The 17,844-nt window shown below is 41.9% G+C and overlaps 1 protein-coding gene across 10 annotated transcripts in view; it reads right to left on the bottom strand.

Annotated features, from left to right (window-relative positions):
- The window catches only part of LOC127622895 (pleckstrin homology domain-containing family A member 7-like), a 128,973-nt gene that overhangs the window by 53,362 nt on the left and 57,767 nt on the right, over positions 1 to 17,844 (bottom strand). For all 10 annotated transcript variants that reach the window (XM_052097031.1, XM_052097032.1, XM_052097035.1 and 7 more), the window contains 2 exons: positions 13,865 to 13,948; positions 1,419 to 1,533 (listed from right to left, as the gene is read on the bottom strand). In XM_052097031.1, the coding sequence (XP_051952991.1) occupies positions 1,419 to 1,533; positions 13,865 to 13,948 (199 nt within the window). The remainder of the gene's footprint in view (positions 1 to 1,418; positions 1,534 to 13,864; positions 13,949 to 17,844) is intronic.

Here is a 17,844-nt window from a genome sequence, read left to right as displayed (position 1 = left end):
GATGCATGGTCATCAGTTCTCACGTGTTTCAAATGCCAATGCAATTACGTGGAGGCAGTGGTGGCTCAGTGGTTGAGGCTCAGGGTTACTGACCAGAAGGTCAGGGGTTCAAGACCCAGCACCACCAAGATGCCACTGTTGGGCCCTTGAGCAAGGCACTTAACTCCAGGTTGCTCCGGGGGGATTGTACCTGTAATAAGTGCTCTGTAAGTCGCTTTGGATAAAAGCGTCTGCCAAATGCATAAATGTAAATTTAATACAATATACAATTACGTCACATGCACATACCACTCCTGACCTAAAAAGTACTTAAATATATATATTTTTTGCACCAAAAGCGATTGTGCTGCTTTTAACAGCTGGTGTCGTATGGATGACATTTATACTGAGTGTCTGTGACTTACTGAGCTAAGATATTATTCTATTTTTCTTCCAATGTGTTCTGGTGAAGAAAGAAAGTCATACACACCTGGGATATGAGGGTGAGTAAATAATGAGAGAATTAAAATTTTGGGGTGAACCCTTTTAAAAGCTTCTTGTTCAATCAGATTAGAGGACTGAACAAACTTGTATACTTTTGTCTAGTTTGTTAGATCATTGTCAATAATCACTGTCAAATGTCTTTGACAGATACTTGCAGTTTTTGAATGCAATAGAAAGACTTTAAAATACTTGCAAAGACATAAAAAGCCAAAGTGTAACAATCTGCTAAAGCATTTAAAAATAATTTTTATATATCTTCTACTACAATATTTAAATATCTCTAAAAAGTATGTCTTTAATCTCATGTGCATCATGTTCAAAACAATGTGTCCTTGCATGGCTATGCACCAAATCACTCACAAAACATTTCATCTGCTTTCTCTGTCTGTTCAGATGGTAGTCGAGGGGCTTCTGTTCCACTCTGTGTTTGTGTCGCTAGTACTGGGGGATTGGTGCTACCTCAACCCAGAAGAATAAACACAATAATAATTACCAGAATGGATGCTAACCAAGCATGAATTATGCTCTACGTCAGGAGTGTTGTCAAACTAACTTGCTCATCTATTTCTGTATACAGACATCCTGTCTTCTACTTAGTGTCCTCATCACAGTCACTGACTGTAGGTATTAAACATCCAATTTAAATCCTTCTTTAAGAACAGATTGTGTGTTATACTGTATATAACATACTGCTAATGTTGTGTATGTTATGCTTTGACATGAATATCCCTGAGTAAGGAGAAGAAATAATGAGACTTGTCTGCTAAGGCCAGATAAGAGTTTGTGGTTGTCTTTTAATGATCTAATGCTTAGAGAGCTCTCTGAAGAAGAGTAGGAACAGGTGCTAGAGATCAGATAAACCTTGTTCTCTATGTGTGGCATGGTTTACAGCTTACAATTTTGTTTTCTATCCAGTAGGAGCAGGGGTTACAGACCTTTGACCCCGAAGTGGTGTCCACAGTGGAGGAGGTGATATTGGTTGAGGCTTCACTGACGGTGCTGGAAGTCCGTGCGGCCGTCTGCGGCTGCTTCAGCATGCGAATGCCCGTCCTGCAGGGAAGAGTGTCAGAAAAGACAGAGTGGTGGTCACAACAGGTACGTCAGGTCTTTTTGAGAAAGTAACTGTCCTGAGAAAGGAGATTTTCAAATCTCTTTGCGTTGAGCGTGCCTTCTGTAATTTTCTTCTGTACGTCAACTGAGAAATTATCTGTAACACTGTATCCTAAGCAGGTGCAAACGTCCAAGTTAATCTCAGTGTTTGTCCTGACAGGCCGCGATGAGCACCAGGATGTTCTGTCAGTTGTTCAGTTTCTATTTCGGCTTTGTCGAGCTTGCTAGCTCCACCCACTGTGAAATCTCATTGGCCAAAATCCCTTTTCACATAACTAAACATTAAATACGATTTGATTAACTACATTTAAATGGATATTTCAAGTTTAATACAAGTTAAGCTTAATTGACAGAATTTGTGGCATGATGTGGATTACCACAGAAATTATTTAGACTCGTCCATCCTCTTCTTTAAAAAAAAAAGAGAAAGCAAAAATCAAGGTTACAGTGAGGCATTTACAATTTAAGTGAATGTGGCCAATCTTTGGAGGGTTTTAAGACACAAATCTGAATCTTTTAGTAGATTAATTCTTCTGTTAAAATTTGTGGATTATTTGAGCTGTAAAATTATTTAAATCATTGTTATAGGATGTGTTATATGATGTGACTAAATGTTAGTAATTGATTTAATAACACAAAAATCATGTTAACATGCATATTGTTTACGTCTTGTGGCTATACTTGTGAAACGGTGAGGTAACAATTTTTTAAAGAAAAGGAGGGACAAGTTGAAATGTGGTAATCAACATTATCCCACAAATGCTGTCAATTGAGCTTAATTTACACTGAACCCAGAATATTCCAAATGAGTGTAAGTGTGTGTAAACTTAGCAGGGTTGGGGAGTAATGGAATACATGTAACAGGATTACGTATTTAAAATACAAAACATAAGTAACTGTATTCCACTACAGTTACAATTTAAATCATTGGTAATTAGAATAGAGTTACATTCAAATAGTATTTTGATTACTTAAGAGTAATCATGCACATGTTACCAGGCACGAACACATTTTTTTATCAAGAAAATTCATTCATTCAAGACCTTTGTTATTAGGGCAAAAATCATATTCTTGCTAATATTTTTGGTATTGTTTTCCTCTTAAAATCCTTAAAACAAGATCAATTTGATTTATCTTGTTTTAGAAACAATACCGCATAAGATATTTAGGTTTTTCAGAGAATGTTTTAACGTGTATTTTGACTTACTGTACTGGCAGAGCTTTTATAGTCAAAACAAGTCTAAAAAAATCTACCAGTGCTGAAGTAATCCAAAGTATTTAGAATACGTTACTGACCTTAATTAATCTATCGGAATATGTTACAAATTACAGTTTACAGCATGTATTCTGTATTCTGTAATCTGTAGTGTAATACATTTCAAAAGTTCCCAACCCTGAAACTAGCCACCACTTTAAAAAAGTGACTTATCTTATCACTGTTTGAAGAAGATCCCATATTAAGATCTTACTTTAACAATACCTGTAGTAAGTATGTTATCTTGGTGGATACAACGGTTACCATGGTAAATGTTAGTGAGGGTACACCTGGCTAGCATTAAAGATGTTAAAATTATGAATAAATGACCAACAGTGCAGTGAAAAAGTCCTCTGATAGTGCCAAAGCAATACTAATGGGCAATGAAGTCCTGCATTTATTTAATTAAAAAGTTACACTTCAAACAAACTGGAGTAATTAATTAAGTTACATGTAAGTCACAGAAAAAACAGTACACAAATGCATAAATGCATGATCAGAATATTGTTTTGGAAAACATATTTTGCTGAAAAATACAATCATAATTGTATAATCATACGAGTCTAATCATAATTGTTAATCAACATGGCTTTTCCTCAGCTCTAGTTCTGTTTTACAATGTCTTTAGGACAAATGGGTGTTGTTAGTGGGTTATACAATGTGTTATATAGTTATTTAATGCATATTTGATGTGTTGCATATAATTACCATTGATTTGAAAGAAAATTATATTTCCCACTAGTGCTATCAAATTGGAGGTTAAATTAAATCCCTCAATTAGTCAACAGTTGGCATATGAACTTCAAAAAACAGGCAACCACCTTGTACATTTCATATTTTGACCAGTATTGTTTCAATATTCTCTATTTATTGCCATAGATAAAATTAAGTAAGGCATCTTTAGGGTGTTCAAATCAAGGGTAATGGTTTGGCAAGTGTGGCCATTTAGCCCCTACTTGAAGATGCCAAAACCATAACATCTGGGCCCAAAAAGCATCTTTCTCTATTGATGGAAATTGAAAATAGCAATACATTTAATATAAATTACAAATACTTAATTATATTATAGTAGAATAGTAGAACTCCTCTTCAGTAAGTGAGAAACCAAAATGAATGTTCCTCTAAAAGCATCATTCTAAAAATCATCAGAGCTGACTCACTGTACTGCAGTTCCTTAATCATTGTCAGTGATGTAAATCTGTTCTTTTCTCTCTCTCTTTAATGCAAAAACGCTGCCAACTAAAAACAATTCATGCAGCTGAAGCCACTGCTGAGCTTCTACAGATCACGTGTCTCATCTCACAATTCCAGATGGCATAAAACACAAAGGAAACTGGCTTCAAGGACTGTGACTTTTAGTAAACACAATCTATGGCCTACACAACAATAAGGGTTGGACTGTGCATGTACTGTTGGCTGTCACTACACTCTGACCATGAGCACTTTGAAGTCTGTCAGAACATAAGAAAAGAGACATCTTTCCTGTTGTGTTGTAAATGAATTATCTTCTTACCTGCCTCATAAACCTACCCTTACAAGTTCTAAACAATACAATCATAATATCCTACTATAAATCAAACCATTAAAGACCCAATGAAAAGTTTTTCTTTCCTATGTTAGAGGCAGGTGGTATTAGTGGGAGGGGACATTCTCATTCTAGAGAGCATTTTATTGGACAACCATTTGGATAGTGCAAGATGAGTCATCAACATTTTTGGTCTGTTTTACTGGACGAGAAATAATGCACATTTTAAATGCATATATACGTGTTAAAAGTTTATTTGACTAAATTAAGGAGTATGAAAACATTAAGATCACCTTAGGAAACTTGAATTTTTATTTAATAAGGTTTATTTAACATAGAAATGCAAGACAAATAAGTGTTCATCAGAAAGTTTCAGCAGATTCTCCTTATATAAGAGGTAGAGTCAGTAGGGAAATAGTTCACAGCAAGACGTTCACACTTGGAATCTTGTAGCAGATGGCGAGACATACAAACAGCCGACATGAGAAACAGACTGTTTATTTAAAGGAACAAGCCGAGATGCTTACACCAATTTTCATTTGAAGAATCTGTAGGCTGTGGGCAGTTCAACCTCTCTTGCACCTCTCATTCAACATCTCTTTGTAAAGGTGTAAAACAAAAATATATCAGTGCAGTGTTGCGTGCGGTATGGTGTAACACCACATGAATGTCATGGAAGAACAATATCTCTAAAAGCATCTGTTTTAAAGTTTAATATATAGTGTAAATCACTTTTTTCTCATTTGAGGTGAGGAATGACAATATTAATGGTAAAGGTTAGCCTACAGTATAGGCAAATATCTATCCAGATTGGATATGCCCTGACTGGGGCCAGTGGTGGCTCAGTGGTTAAGGCTCTGGGTTACTCACCGAATGGATGGGGGTTCAAGCCCCAGCACTGCCAAGATACCACTGTTGGGCCCTTGAGCAAGGCCCTTGACCCTATCTGCTCCAGGGGTGCTATTTCATGGCCCCAGCTTAGTTTGGATATGTGAAAACAACTGCATTTCATTGGCTCTCTACCTGTACTCTGCACAATGACAATAAAGTTGAATCTTAAACAAACTGTGTGAGTTCACTGTGGAATTTGTAGTGTTTCAGGCAAGCTTGCAATTTGTAAGTAAATAAACCACACGATTACCTAGTGTAATACTTCTCACATGAAGGAGGACAGGAAACAGGTCTTCACCACAAGGTAAGCTTTTTAATTCCCTTTGTTTCTTACAATACCACTATCACACACAATACAATATCAGCGCACTGAGTTCGCTTGTCATCTCTCTCTCTCCCTGGAGGCCCTCTCGCTGCCTTTTTATGCCACTCTCCCCGTGCTCACTGAAATTAGAGACAGGTGTTCGACATAATTTAGCTCAGGTGTAAGCGCCCTTACCGCTTTTCTCTCCCGGACGGGCGCTTGACCACGCCCCCGCTGCCACATACCCCCACCGCCCGACTCAGGCTGGGGCGTCATCCGGCCTGCCTACCACCCCCCCCATTTCTGGAGAGGAAGTCGGCGACAGCCATCTGCACCCCCGGTCTGTGGACCACCTTGAATTTAAAGGGTTGGAGAGCTAGAGACCAACGGGTGATCCGGGCGTTAGTATCTTTCATGCGATGGAGCCACTGCAGTGGGGCGTGATCCGAGCAGAGGGTGAAGGCCCGCCCCAGCAGGTAGTAATGGAGGGTGAGGACCGCCCACTTGATGGCCAAACACTCCTTCTCCACGGTGCTGTAATTAGTCTCCCTTAAGGAGAGCTTACAGCTAATGTACAGCACCGGGCGCTCCTCCCCCTCCACCACCTGCGAGAGTACGGCCCCCAGCCCTCTGTCTGAAACGTCCGTCTGTAATACAAAAGGGAGAGAGAAGTCAGGTGCATGAAGAAGCGGCCCCTCACAAAGTGCAGCTTTAATCTGCATAAACGCCTGTTGGCACTGCTCCGACCACTGGACCAGATCTGGAGCCCCCTTTTTAGTGAGGTCAGTCAGCGGGCTGGTGACATCCGAATAATTAGGCACAAACCTCCTATAATAGCCAGCCAGCCCCAGGAACTGCCTCACCCCCTTTTTGGTCTTAGGTCTAGGGCAAGTCACAATCGCCGCGGTTTTGTCAATTTGGGGACGCACCTGGCCATGACCCAAGTGGAACCCCAGATACCGTACCTCCACACGCCCAATCGCGCATTTCTTAGGATTTGCTGTGAGCCCCGCCCACCGCAGCGATCTCAGGACGGCCCTCAGATGTTGCATGTGCCGCTGCCAGTCATTGCTATAAATGATGATATCATCTAGATAGGCAGCGGCGTACACGGTGTGAGGTCTGAGGATCCTATCCATAAGACGCTGAAACGTGGCTGGTGCCCCAAACAAACCGAAAAGAAGCGTCACGAATTGGTGTAATCCAAACGGCGTAGTGAAGGCGGTTTTCTCACGGGACATTGGTGTCAAGGGGATCTGCCAATAACCCTTCGTTAAATCCAAGGTCGAATAAAAACGAGCAGTACCTAACCGATCGAGCAGTTAATCAACACGGGGCATTGGGTACGCGTCAAATTTAGACACCGCGTTAACTTTTCTGTAATCCACACAGAATCGAACAGACCCATCGCTCTTAGGAACAAGAACAACCGGGCTGGACCAATCGCTGTGCCATTCCTCTATTATGCCCATATCGAGCATCGCATCTAATTCCTCCCGAACTATTTTCTTTTTATGTTCGGGTAAGCGATAGGGGCAGCACCGTACCACCACGCCCGGTTCGGTCTCGATGTGGTGCTGTATGATGTTTGTACGGCCCGGTAGAGGGGAAAACACATCTGCAAATTCCTTTTGTAAATCGGAAACCTCTGTGAGTTGACGCGGTGAGAGGTGGTCTCCACAAGTAACTGGAGTGTTGCGACTGTGGGCTTTGTTTACCTCCGGTCCGAGCTCCGCCCTCTCCGGAACTACCGTGGCCAACGTCACAGAGGCCGCCTCTTCCCTCCACAATTTCAGGAGGTTGAGGTGATATATTTGCTGCGCACCCCCTCTATCGGTACATTTAACCTCATAATCGAGGTCCCCAACTCGTCGTGTGACCTCAAAGGGTCCTTGCCACTTGGCGAGTAATTTAGAGCTCGATGTTGGGAGCAATACAAGTACCTTATCTCCCGGTGCAAATTCCCGTAGCCGGCCACCCCTGTCATACAGCCGGCGTTGGCATTCTTGAGCCTGGAGCAAATTCTCCTGTGTTAGTCGCCCCAGTGTGTGGAGTTTTGCTCTAAGATCAAGAACGTACTGAATTTCATTTTTGCTATTAGAAGGTCCCTCCTCCCAAGCTTCGCGGATGACGTCGAGGACCCCGCGTGGGTGTCGCCCGTACAGCAGCTCAAACGGGGAGAACCCTGTGGAGGCTTGTGGGACCTCTCGTACTGCAAACAACAGGGGTTCCAGCCACTTATCCCAATTTCTAGCGTCATCGTGTACGAATTTACGAATCATGTTCTTGAGCGTTTTATTAAATCGTTCCACTAGGCCATCAGTCTGCGGATGGTAGACGCTAGTGCGAATCGACTTAATGCCCAAGAGCTCGTAAAGTTTGCGGGGTGTTCGTGACATAAAAGTCATGCCTTGATCGGTGAGGATTTCTTTCGGAATCCCCACCCGGGAGATTATCTTGAAGAGTGCCCCTGCAACACTACGTGCGGAGATGTTTGTTCAGAGGCACTGCTTCCGGATATCGCGTTGCGTAATCCACTAGGACTAACACGAAGCGATGCCCACGTGCTGTCCGTTCTAATGGCCCGATGAGGTCCATCCCAATTCTTTCGAAGGGGACCTTGATCAATGGTAGAGGGCGCAATGGCGCTTTTGGGGTGGCCGGTGGGTTTACCAGCTGACATTCACGGCACGCCGCACACCACCTGCGGACGTCACCGCCAAAGCCCGGCCAATAGAAACGGGCTATTAGACGGAGAAGTGTTTTTCGTTCCCCTAGGTGACCGGCCATAGGATTATAGTGAGCCGCCTGGAAAATCATTTCCCAGAGGCTCCGTGGAATCAACAATTGGGTCACTTCCTCTTTTGTTTGAGCGTCCTGCGTCACTCTATATAGCCGATCTTTAATCATGGCAAAATACGGGTATGAAATGGCGATGCCCGGCCGAAGCTGTTGACCATCAATTACTCTCACTTGGTCAAGAGCATGTTTAAGGGTTTCGTCTCGCGACTGCTCTAGAGGGAAGTCCCCCTCAGGGAATGAGAGGAGGGGTGGCCACCTCGCCCCTTCCCTCGTCATTCAGAGCAGCCGAGGACGGCCCCGGCTCCACCTCCCCTGCCAGAGCATCGCACACCGCACACCTCTTTATGCAGGACCCATCCGCGCAAATACCCTTTAAAATATCTTTAAAACTCGGCCAATCAGTACCCAAGATTAGCAGGAACTAACCGCTGCCTCCACACTATGGTTTCTTCCCCTGAATTTAATTGCCAAAGTCACCATGGGATACTTGTGAACATCCCCATGCACACGCCTCACCCTCACCAGTTTAGCTAAACCCAAAGCCCCAGGTTGAACCAAGCATTGGTGGATGGTGGTCTGATTGCAGCCGGTATCCAGCAAAGCTTGGTAAATACCCCCCCTGATCCTTACCGGAATCCGGTATGCTCCAGCCCGATTGGGGGCAGCCTGCGGGACGTCGGAGACCGCACCATCAGCGGACACTGATCCGGGTCTCCGCACCTCCAACAGGCCGGCCCAGGCGTTGCGGCCGCACTTGTGCTGGCGGGCGCCCCCACCTGAGGAGGAGAGCGGCTGAATGACGGGGAATGGGAGGGTACATTCTCCCAAGGCCGGGAAGCTGGTCTCTGGAACCCTCCACGACTGCGCGGGGCATTAACGGGCCCTGGTGAGAAAACAGAAGGAGAGAACATAGGGGAGGGGGGTGAGGGCAGGGGCAGACACAAGGGAAGGGGAAAGAGAGAGAGAAGAAGAGGGCTCGTCCGCCCTCGGGATCACCGCCAAGTGGTCCTCCGCCAGCCGAACAGCTTCCTCCAGCGACGCCGGGCGATGGCACTGGACCCACCCCGCCGTCTTCCGAGGCAGCCGTTGAACAAACTGTTCCAGTACCACCTGGTCGATTACTCCCTCGACGTCGTGGTCCCCCGCAAGCAGCCACCTCCGACAGGCGTCCCGGAGCCGTTGAGCGAACGCGAACGAGCGATCGGACATTTCTAGTTTCATGCCCCGGAAGAGCTGGCGATTCTCTTCCGGGCTCTGACCGACCCGCTGCAGAATCGACCTCTTCAGATCGGTGTAGGCCAGGAGGTTCGTTGCCGGCAGCTGCTGTGCCGCAAGTTGAGCTTCCCCGGACAGGAGGGGAATCAGGCGAACTGCCCACTGTTCGCGGGGCCAGCCCCAGATTTCTGCTGAGCGCTCGAACAAATCGAGGAAGGCCTCAGGATCATCTGCTGCCCCCATCTTCTGTAGCATGGGGGGGCAGCGTAGCGCGGGTGTCCGGGGTCGCGGTTGTGGTCGACGCGGCCTCCTGGCTGAGGAGGCTCCGGATGGCGAGCCGGTCCTCTGCCTGAGCCCGCATGATTTCGAAAAACCGGCAATCTTGGTCCTGCCGGAGCTCAAGCAGGGATTGCTGGTGGCCTTGATGCAGCGTCGCGAGGGACTGGAGGACTTCTGCCAGCTGGGAGGACTCTATGGGGCGACCACTTTCCATGCTTCCTTTAAATTCCCGGGTTTCGGCACCAGTGTAATACTTCTCACATGAAGGAGGACAGGAAACAGGTCTTCACCACAAGGTAAGCTTTTTAATTCCCTTTGTTTCTTACAATGCCACTATCACACACAATACAATATCAGCGCACTGAGTTCGCTTGTCATCTCTCTCTCTCCCTGGAGGCCCTCTCGCTGCCTTTTTATGCCGCTCTCCCCGTGCTCACTGAAATTAGAGACAGGTGTTAGACATAATTTAGCTCAGGTGTAAGCGCCCTTACCGCTTTCTCTCCCGGACGGGCGCTTGACCACGCCCCCGCTGCCACACCTAATTATGATTTGCACAGCGTGATGTCATTTACTCAAGAAACAAATGGACTGAGGACATGAAGGTATGTTCTCTCATTTATCAAATGTTAAAAACCCAAGCCTGTGTCAAGAGTGGATTAACTGATTGTCAACACTGTTGCTCAAGTATTACCAGTTCAAATGTTTATAAGATTTTTTTAAAACTTGAAAATGTATTTACAAAGATACCATGTGCTGTGTAATAGTAGGCCTCCATGTTGAGTATAGCCCAAAATAATAAAAATGGCATTAAATTTACCAGCCAATTACGTTATGCAGTAAAGGTAACATAGTGGACTACAGGTAACATATTACTGTTAATGACTGTAATTGTTGATTTTGATAAGTGGTCACGCAATCTATCCAACCAGCTTACTTTGTAAATTCTTGGTATTTTCCCAAAGTAAAAAAAAGAACTTAATTTGTCTGTAACATAGTTGACCAATTAAGCAATTAACATCTCTATTTATATATTTTTTAAATATCTGAAACCTGGTTATCCTGAGTTTGTCTAATACCAAATATTTAGAATTTTAATTGTGCTATGTAAGATCATCTTGGCGTTTTTTAGGGAAAACATTACCTTTTTTTTCTCCCTGACAAATGTCAAAAGTCCCGCAATTATAAAATGACCCAGAGACAACTTCAAGTAAGGGTGGTGTTCGCTGTCCTTTTCTGCATAACGCAGCGGCTCATCGTTGCTTATCACGGCACATTCGGCACATTTTGCGGCCGAACCACTGGCCCGCTCGGTTTTCCCGATGGACATTCCGCCCTTGATCGGCACAAAAGTGCTTCGGCCCACCGGGAAAATGCCTGGTATGGCAGATTACCAGTCCAGCCCTGCACGTAGTAGCGGGACAACTCTTTGATCGACCAATGGAAATTGCGCACTTCAGCTTTAAATATTTCTTCCAGCACCAGCTGTCAACATACTCTATATAATGTACAACAGTTTGGTTATTATATGAGCGCTACAGCACATATTAGCTCTTTCCAGCAGATGCCAGGGCTGCTACACCATTAAGAGCCAATGACACATTACCTGCAGTTCTCACATAGCCTCATTCACCCCCACAGCTGTTAATGAGATGCATCCATTAGGCTGTGGCAGTATAATGTGGCCTCTCACTCACAGTTAGATGCTAAGAGAGGCCCAGCCTTTGTGATATACACAATAATATGAGCTGCTTTTAGAGAGAGGTAGGTTAGATAGGACTGGTGGGCAGCTGTTGAAATACTGTTCTAACGCCGGAGAGAAGGAGAGCAAGGTGCAATTTGAGAGTGCTCAAGCAGATATACACATTTAAGATTTACTCTTTATCTTTCATGAAAACAGACCATAATTACTGATGACTCATCTTGCGCTTCATAGATTTTTGTCCACTCAAATACTCTGTAGAATGTCCCTTTGTCTAAGCAAGCAACTTACAAGAAACAAATCATGGTTCATGTCTGTGAAATAAAGTCTATTGGCTATTAAAATAAAAAGGACAAGTCCTTCAGTATGCACATTCATAAATACATCAACAAGTAATTTCATGTGTTCTTTAAAGTTGCACTATATATGTTTTGGGATTCAATTAACAAAAGTTAATTGAGTAAGTACATAAACAATCCATGTTCAAAACCCTGTCCTTGTCTTACCCCGATTCACTACGGTATACCTACAATGATTATTTTTATTTAGAGCTTTTGGGATGGATTTTCATGGATGTTGATTGAGCTTAACTTGTACTGAACCAGTAATATTCCTTTAATTTCTCTTGTTTTGATGGGCTGCTGTGTTATGAAAAGCTCAATCAATGCAACTTCAACATCATGTATCATCATACATAAAATCAATTCTCAGTAGGTGGATTTGTCTTTATTCCATACCTTTTTTTTAAATGACAACAACAGTGAACATCTCATATACATGTCAGAGAATGAAGTCTGAGAGTGTAATGCCATACTTTTCTAAATATATTTACTTTATATAAGGGCCAAACCTTTCCTGAACACAGCATAACAATCCACGTGCTCTGTTTTGCTCACATGTTTGAGAAAACAGCTGTAATATAAGTTAGAACTTTATATGACTAAGAGGGGATCTGTTAAGAGTGAGGGTACAAACAAATACCAATGGTGACATATGAAACTAATGCCAGCTGTACCATTCTCTGAGCTCTACCTTAACTCCCATCATATGGATAACTCAATGCCAGCACTCTCAAATTTACTGTATGAGGTCATAATGCTATTAGTAATATCAAGACACAGTCCTTCTCTATGGCATCTTTCTCTGTGGTGCTCCATTTGGTTGTCATGCATGTGCACTTGTCACAACATGAAGTAACAACAAAATAAAAGTAATGGCGACTCGCTTGTTTTGCAAAATGAAAATTCTCACATTACTTTAAATTTATAGACATTTGCAAATAAGGATATAACAGTATTTTAACAATTAGATTTAGGAACTGGGGGAAACATCTTTTAAGCATATTAAACAGAACAAGCACTCTGTCAAAGCACTTTAACAGGGCACTTTTCATTCTTGAAGCTATATGACAGGTTCAGAACTTCTGTAACTGTGCTGGCTGCCTTGCCTTGGTCAACTAATTTTGGCAAGCTTGTGAACATTAGTTACAGGTTCTCCACTTCACAAAGAATCTTCCTCGTCTTACACGTATGACACAAAGAAAAAGACAATAGTGTGCTTAGGCTATTCTTTCTTTGCCTTCTGCATCACCATAAACCTTACGGATTAATACATTAAAATGATTCTGTTAACATAACACTGACTTGTGAAAAGTTCTTTTGCAATATTTGAAATAAATTTACTTTATAATGAAACACTAATTATATAATAGGTTCATATTACAGTATATACAGTAATACTGTATATGGTTCATTTTTATTCACTGAAATAGCAAAATATTATATAATCCTATTATATACTGTAGGGATGTTCGATACCAATTTTTTACTCGCCAATACAGAGTCCAATACCTTGTTTTTTTTTCTAAACTCCGTATCACTAGTTTATTTCAATTTAATCATCAAAATGGTGTTTAAATGAATTCATTATAACTTTATCAAATTAAAATATTAATTTTCAACATAATATTGCATTTTCCTTTTAGCAATTTAAGTGCTTATATTCAGAACCCCACAGCACAATCCAAAATACAACACTGGAGAAATATTTTAATAAATAAAGTGCTGCATAACAGAACATCACAGATGTTAAGATACTGCTTGACATTTAGTGTGAGATCAGATGGTTTAGATTGTTTATGGTCTGAAAAGTGTGCAAGGCCCCTTCATAAAATCTCTCAGTTATTCAAGGTTATACACAAGAACTGGGCTACTGAACTGAGATAGGACGTAAATAGAACTGAGCCAGAAATGACCTAGAGGTCAAGCTTCAAGCAACGTACAGTAGAAAGAAGATACTTACTGGTCCAGAAGTCTGAATTCAGTGTTCTCGGAGGAGATCTGGCCTGTCACTGGATGTTTGAATGTTGTCGTCCTCTGGTTATGGCTGCAGACAGGATAAATAAATAAAGTGGAATCGCATTAGTGTGATGATTATTATGCTTCCCTACAACCACTGGCACAAACAAACAAAAGCAACTGAACATCTAGCACCAGCAGTGCCTTTGATTGTCCCACACATGTATGGAGTGTGTAGGAACATATTAAATGTGCTTAAGAGTCAAAGACAGAAGCCAATAATTAAAAAAAATTGTCTGTTAATGCAAACGATATCTGTCCTAATACCATACAGAATGTGGAAAATTTCCCCCTAAAAATAAAATTCTATAATTATTTACTCATGTTGTCCTTCCAAACCTTTATACCATTGAACTCAAAAGAAGAATTGTTATGCAGCTCTTACCATAAAACAACAGTTTATAGTAACTTGTTTGCTGCATTTCATGTCTTCTAAAACCCTATGATAGCTTTGAGTGAGGAATAAACAAAGACACCTGGTGATGGGACGATATGGTTCTCACAATTCAGTTCAATATACAATATAAGGTTTACGGTTCGATATTATCTCTATATGCTATGATAACACTTAAACTGACAAAGTATGGCAGAAATGTTTAATGCACATTATAATTTCTGATCAAAATAAATATCTTTAATACACAATAGAAATCTTCAAAGTTTATAATTGTCATGGTCAGTGAGTCTTGGGGGTTATTCCCCCTATGGTTACATTCTTCTCATGTGTATCAGGTGTCGCTCGGCTCACAGAATCAGTGTCACCATGGGAACGCTGTGTGTTTCCATGGTGACACTGATTATTTCACTTTCTGCAAGCAAGCGGCACCTGATTGTGATTTGCTTTCTGCCTATATATGCCCCACTCCGTTTTGTGTTTGAAACTGTAAATGGTTCATAATTTCTTGGTTTGTGATATATAAAAATTCTGTATATCGTCCCATCCCTACTGACACCAAATCAACATTGATTATTCTGTGTGTAGTAACTAAACATTTTTTAATTTTGGACATGTATGGGGGATTGTCTGTGAATAACATCTAAAATTGTGTTCTGTTCCTCACACAAACCTATTGAATGACTTCAGAAGACTAGTCATATAGCAGTGGTTCTTAAAATGTGGGGCGTGTATTGTAAGGGGGTGCGGAAGGCTGCCCTGTTCTCAAATCTCATTCACTTTCACACATTCAAAAATTATTGTGACAATACACACAAAAACCATTGTGTGCAATTTCATTTCCACTGCCTTTTCTCCTTAAGCTTTGTTTATAGTAATACTTTTGCCTGGCACCGCAGTGCATGCTTGATGCCCCGAGGCATATTTGTTGCATCAGGTGCTCTCACTGTGCAGCGCTTATGTAAACAAAGCATTCTCGCGTGTCTGATAGATTCAATGGGCGAAGAGGTGAATTAAAACTTGAATTTTGATCTGTTTCTCACACAAACTCTTGTATGCTTGTTTTCTTGTTTTAAAGGGGAGTGTGGCCAAATATAATTGAGAACCACTGACATATAGGAACTATTTTTATGGTCCTTTTTGTCACTAGGACATGTTGTATGGCCAGAGCTGATTTCTACTTCTTCAAAAATGTCTACCTTTGTGCTTGTCCAAAAAGTCATGATTTTTCTTTTTCCTGAATCATTCATTTTAATTCACAGGAGAAGTCTAAGGTTTGGCAATATGTCAGCTGGTCAGTGCATTTCCAATGTGCCTATTTTAAGAAACTCTGCATCAACATCAAGCTTGTCCTCTGAGGAACATTTTAGGGGGATACGTCTGTATCTACGTCATATGCCAGTCATTTGAATAGAGGCATCATCAGATCTTGCTATCAGCCATGCATTCATGTTATTTAAAAAATGTTTCTAAGAAAAACAGAATAAACATATTAACTGTGCTTGCATATACACTCACCTAAAGGATTATTAGGAACACCTGTTCAATTTCTCATTAATGCAATTATCTAATCAACCAATCACATGGCAGTTGCTTCAATGCATTTAGGGGTGTGGTCCTGGTCAAGACAATCTCCTGAACTCCAAACTGAATGTCAGAATGGGAAAGAAAGGTGATTTAAGCAATTTTGAGCGTGGCATGCTTGTTGGTGCCAGACGGGCCGGTCTGAGTATTTCACAATCTGCTCAGTTACTGGGATTTTCACGCAAAACCATTTCTAGGGTTTACAAAGAATGGTGTGAAAAGGGAAAAACATCCAGTATGCGGCAGTCCTGTGGGCGAAAATGCCTTGTTGATGCTAGAGGTCAGAGGAGAATGGGCCGACTGATTCAAGCTGATAGAAGAGCAACTTTGCCTGAAATAACCACTCGTTACAACCGAGGTATGCAGCAAAGCATTTGTGAAGCCACAACATGCACAACCTTGAGGCGGATGGGCTACAACAGCAGAAGACCCCACCGGGTACCACTCATCTCCACAACAAATAGGAAAAAGAGGCTACAATTTGCAAGAGCTCACCAAAATTGGACAGTTGAAGACTGGAAAAATGTTGCCTGGTCTGATGAGTCTCGATTTCTGTTGAGACATTCAGATGGTAGAGTCAGAATTTGGCGTAAACAGAATGAGAACATGGATCCATCATGCCTTGTTACCACTGTGCAGGCTGGTGGTGGTGGTGTAATGGTGTGGGGGATGTTTTCTTGGCACACTTTAGGCCCCTTAGTGCCAATTGGGCATCGTTTAAATGCCACAGCCTACCTGAGCATTGTTTCTGACCATGTCCATCCCTTTATGGCCACCATGTACCCATCCTCTGATGGTTACTTCCAGCAGGATAATGCACCATGTCACAAAGCTCGAATCATTTCAAATTGGTTTCTTGAACATGACAATGAGTTCACTGTACTAAAATGGCCCCCACAGTCACCAGATCTCAACCCAATAGAGCATCTTTGGGATGTGGTGGAATGGGAGCTTCATGCCCTGGATGTGCATCCCACAAATCTCCATCAACTGCAAGATGCTATCCTATCAATATGGGCCAACATTTCTAAAGAATGCTTTCAGCACCTTGTTGAATCAATGCAATTGATTAGCATTAAGGCAGTTCTGAAGGCGAAAGGGGGTCAAACACAGTATTAGTATGGTGTTCCTAATAATCCTTTAGGTGAGTGTATAATCAGAGGTAAAATCCAGTCTACGTCTGAGGATTATCTGATGAAAAGCACCTTTTAATTCTGGTAGCACATACAGTACATCCCAATATCGAGATGCATATGGACATGCTGTTTTGATTCTCCCCTTCAATGTTTTTAGAAAAGACCTCAATGGAAATAGAGAACAACAATAACATTTCCTTTGCATCACTATGCTACACCATCTAGCTGTAATGAAAATAATTGAAAAAAACTCAGCCTTGGAGATGATAGTAAGCAAGCTGATCCCAGAAAGCTCAATGGTCCAACAATGATCCCTGAGAGATGAAGCAACTAATGTTAAACCAGAATACTGCTTTCACTTTACTTGCAAAGAGAAATACACAATGATATCCAGAATGTGAGGCAGACAAGCCATCAAGTGCCACAGCAAAGCTCATACATTCATCAAGATAAGCCAGAGTTCCCATGCTTTTACTATTTTTTGATTTATTTTATTTCCTGGTATTTTCAGGTTTTCCATGACAGTGGGAACCCTTATAAGCTCATAAAAAGAATTAACAAACAAAATCAGATGTAATATGAGAAGCTGAAGTGTGATAGAAAATGACCTCCAAGCCTTGAACTCCCAATCACTCCCTATCTGAGCAGGAATGCTTTAAGTCAAGTAAAGTCAATTTTATTTGTATAGCCCCTTTCACAACACACATCATTTCAAAGCAGCTTTACAGCAGATCATGCATTAACAGAAAATTAAACTGTAATATCTAAAATGTCATTGTGTAGTTTGATAAAACATGATAGTGAATTGTG

The sequence above is a fragment of the Xyrauchen texanus genome, chromosome 29 (genome assembly GCF_025860055.1).
Source record: "Xyrauchen texanus isolate HMW12.3.18 chromosome 29, RBS_HiC_50CHRs, whole genome shotgun sequence".
Lineage (NCBI taxonomy): Eukaryota > Metazoa > Chordata > Actinopteri > Cypriniformes > Catostomidae > Xyrauchen > Xyrauchen texanus.
The sequence above is the reverse complement of the archived record's forward strand: the minus strand, read 5'-3'. Positions and strand labels throughout refer to the sequence as shown.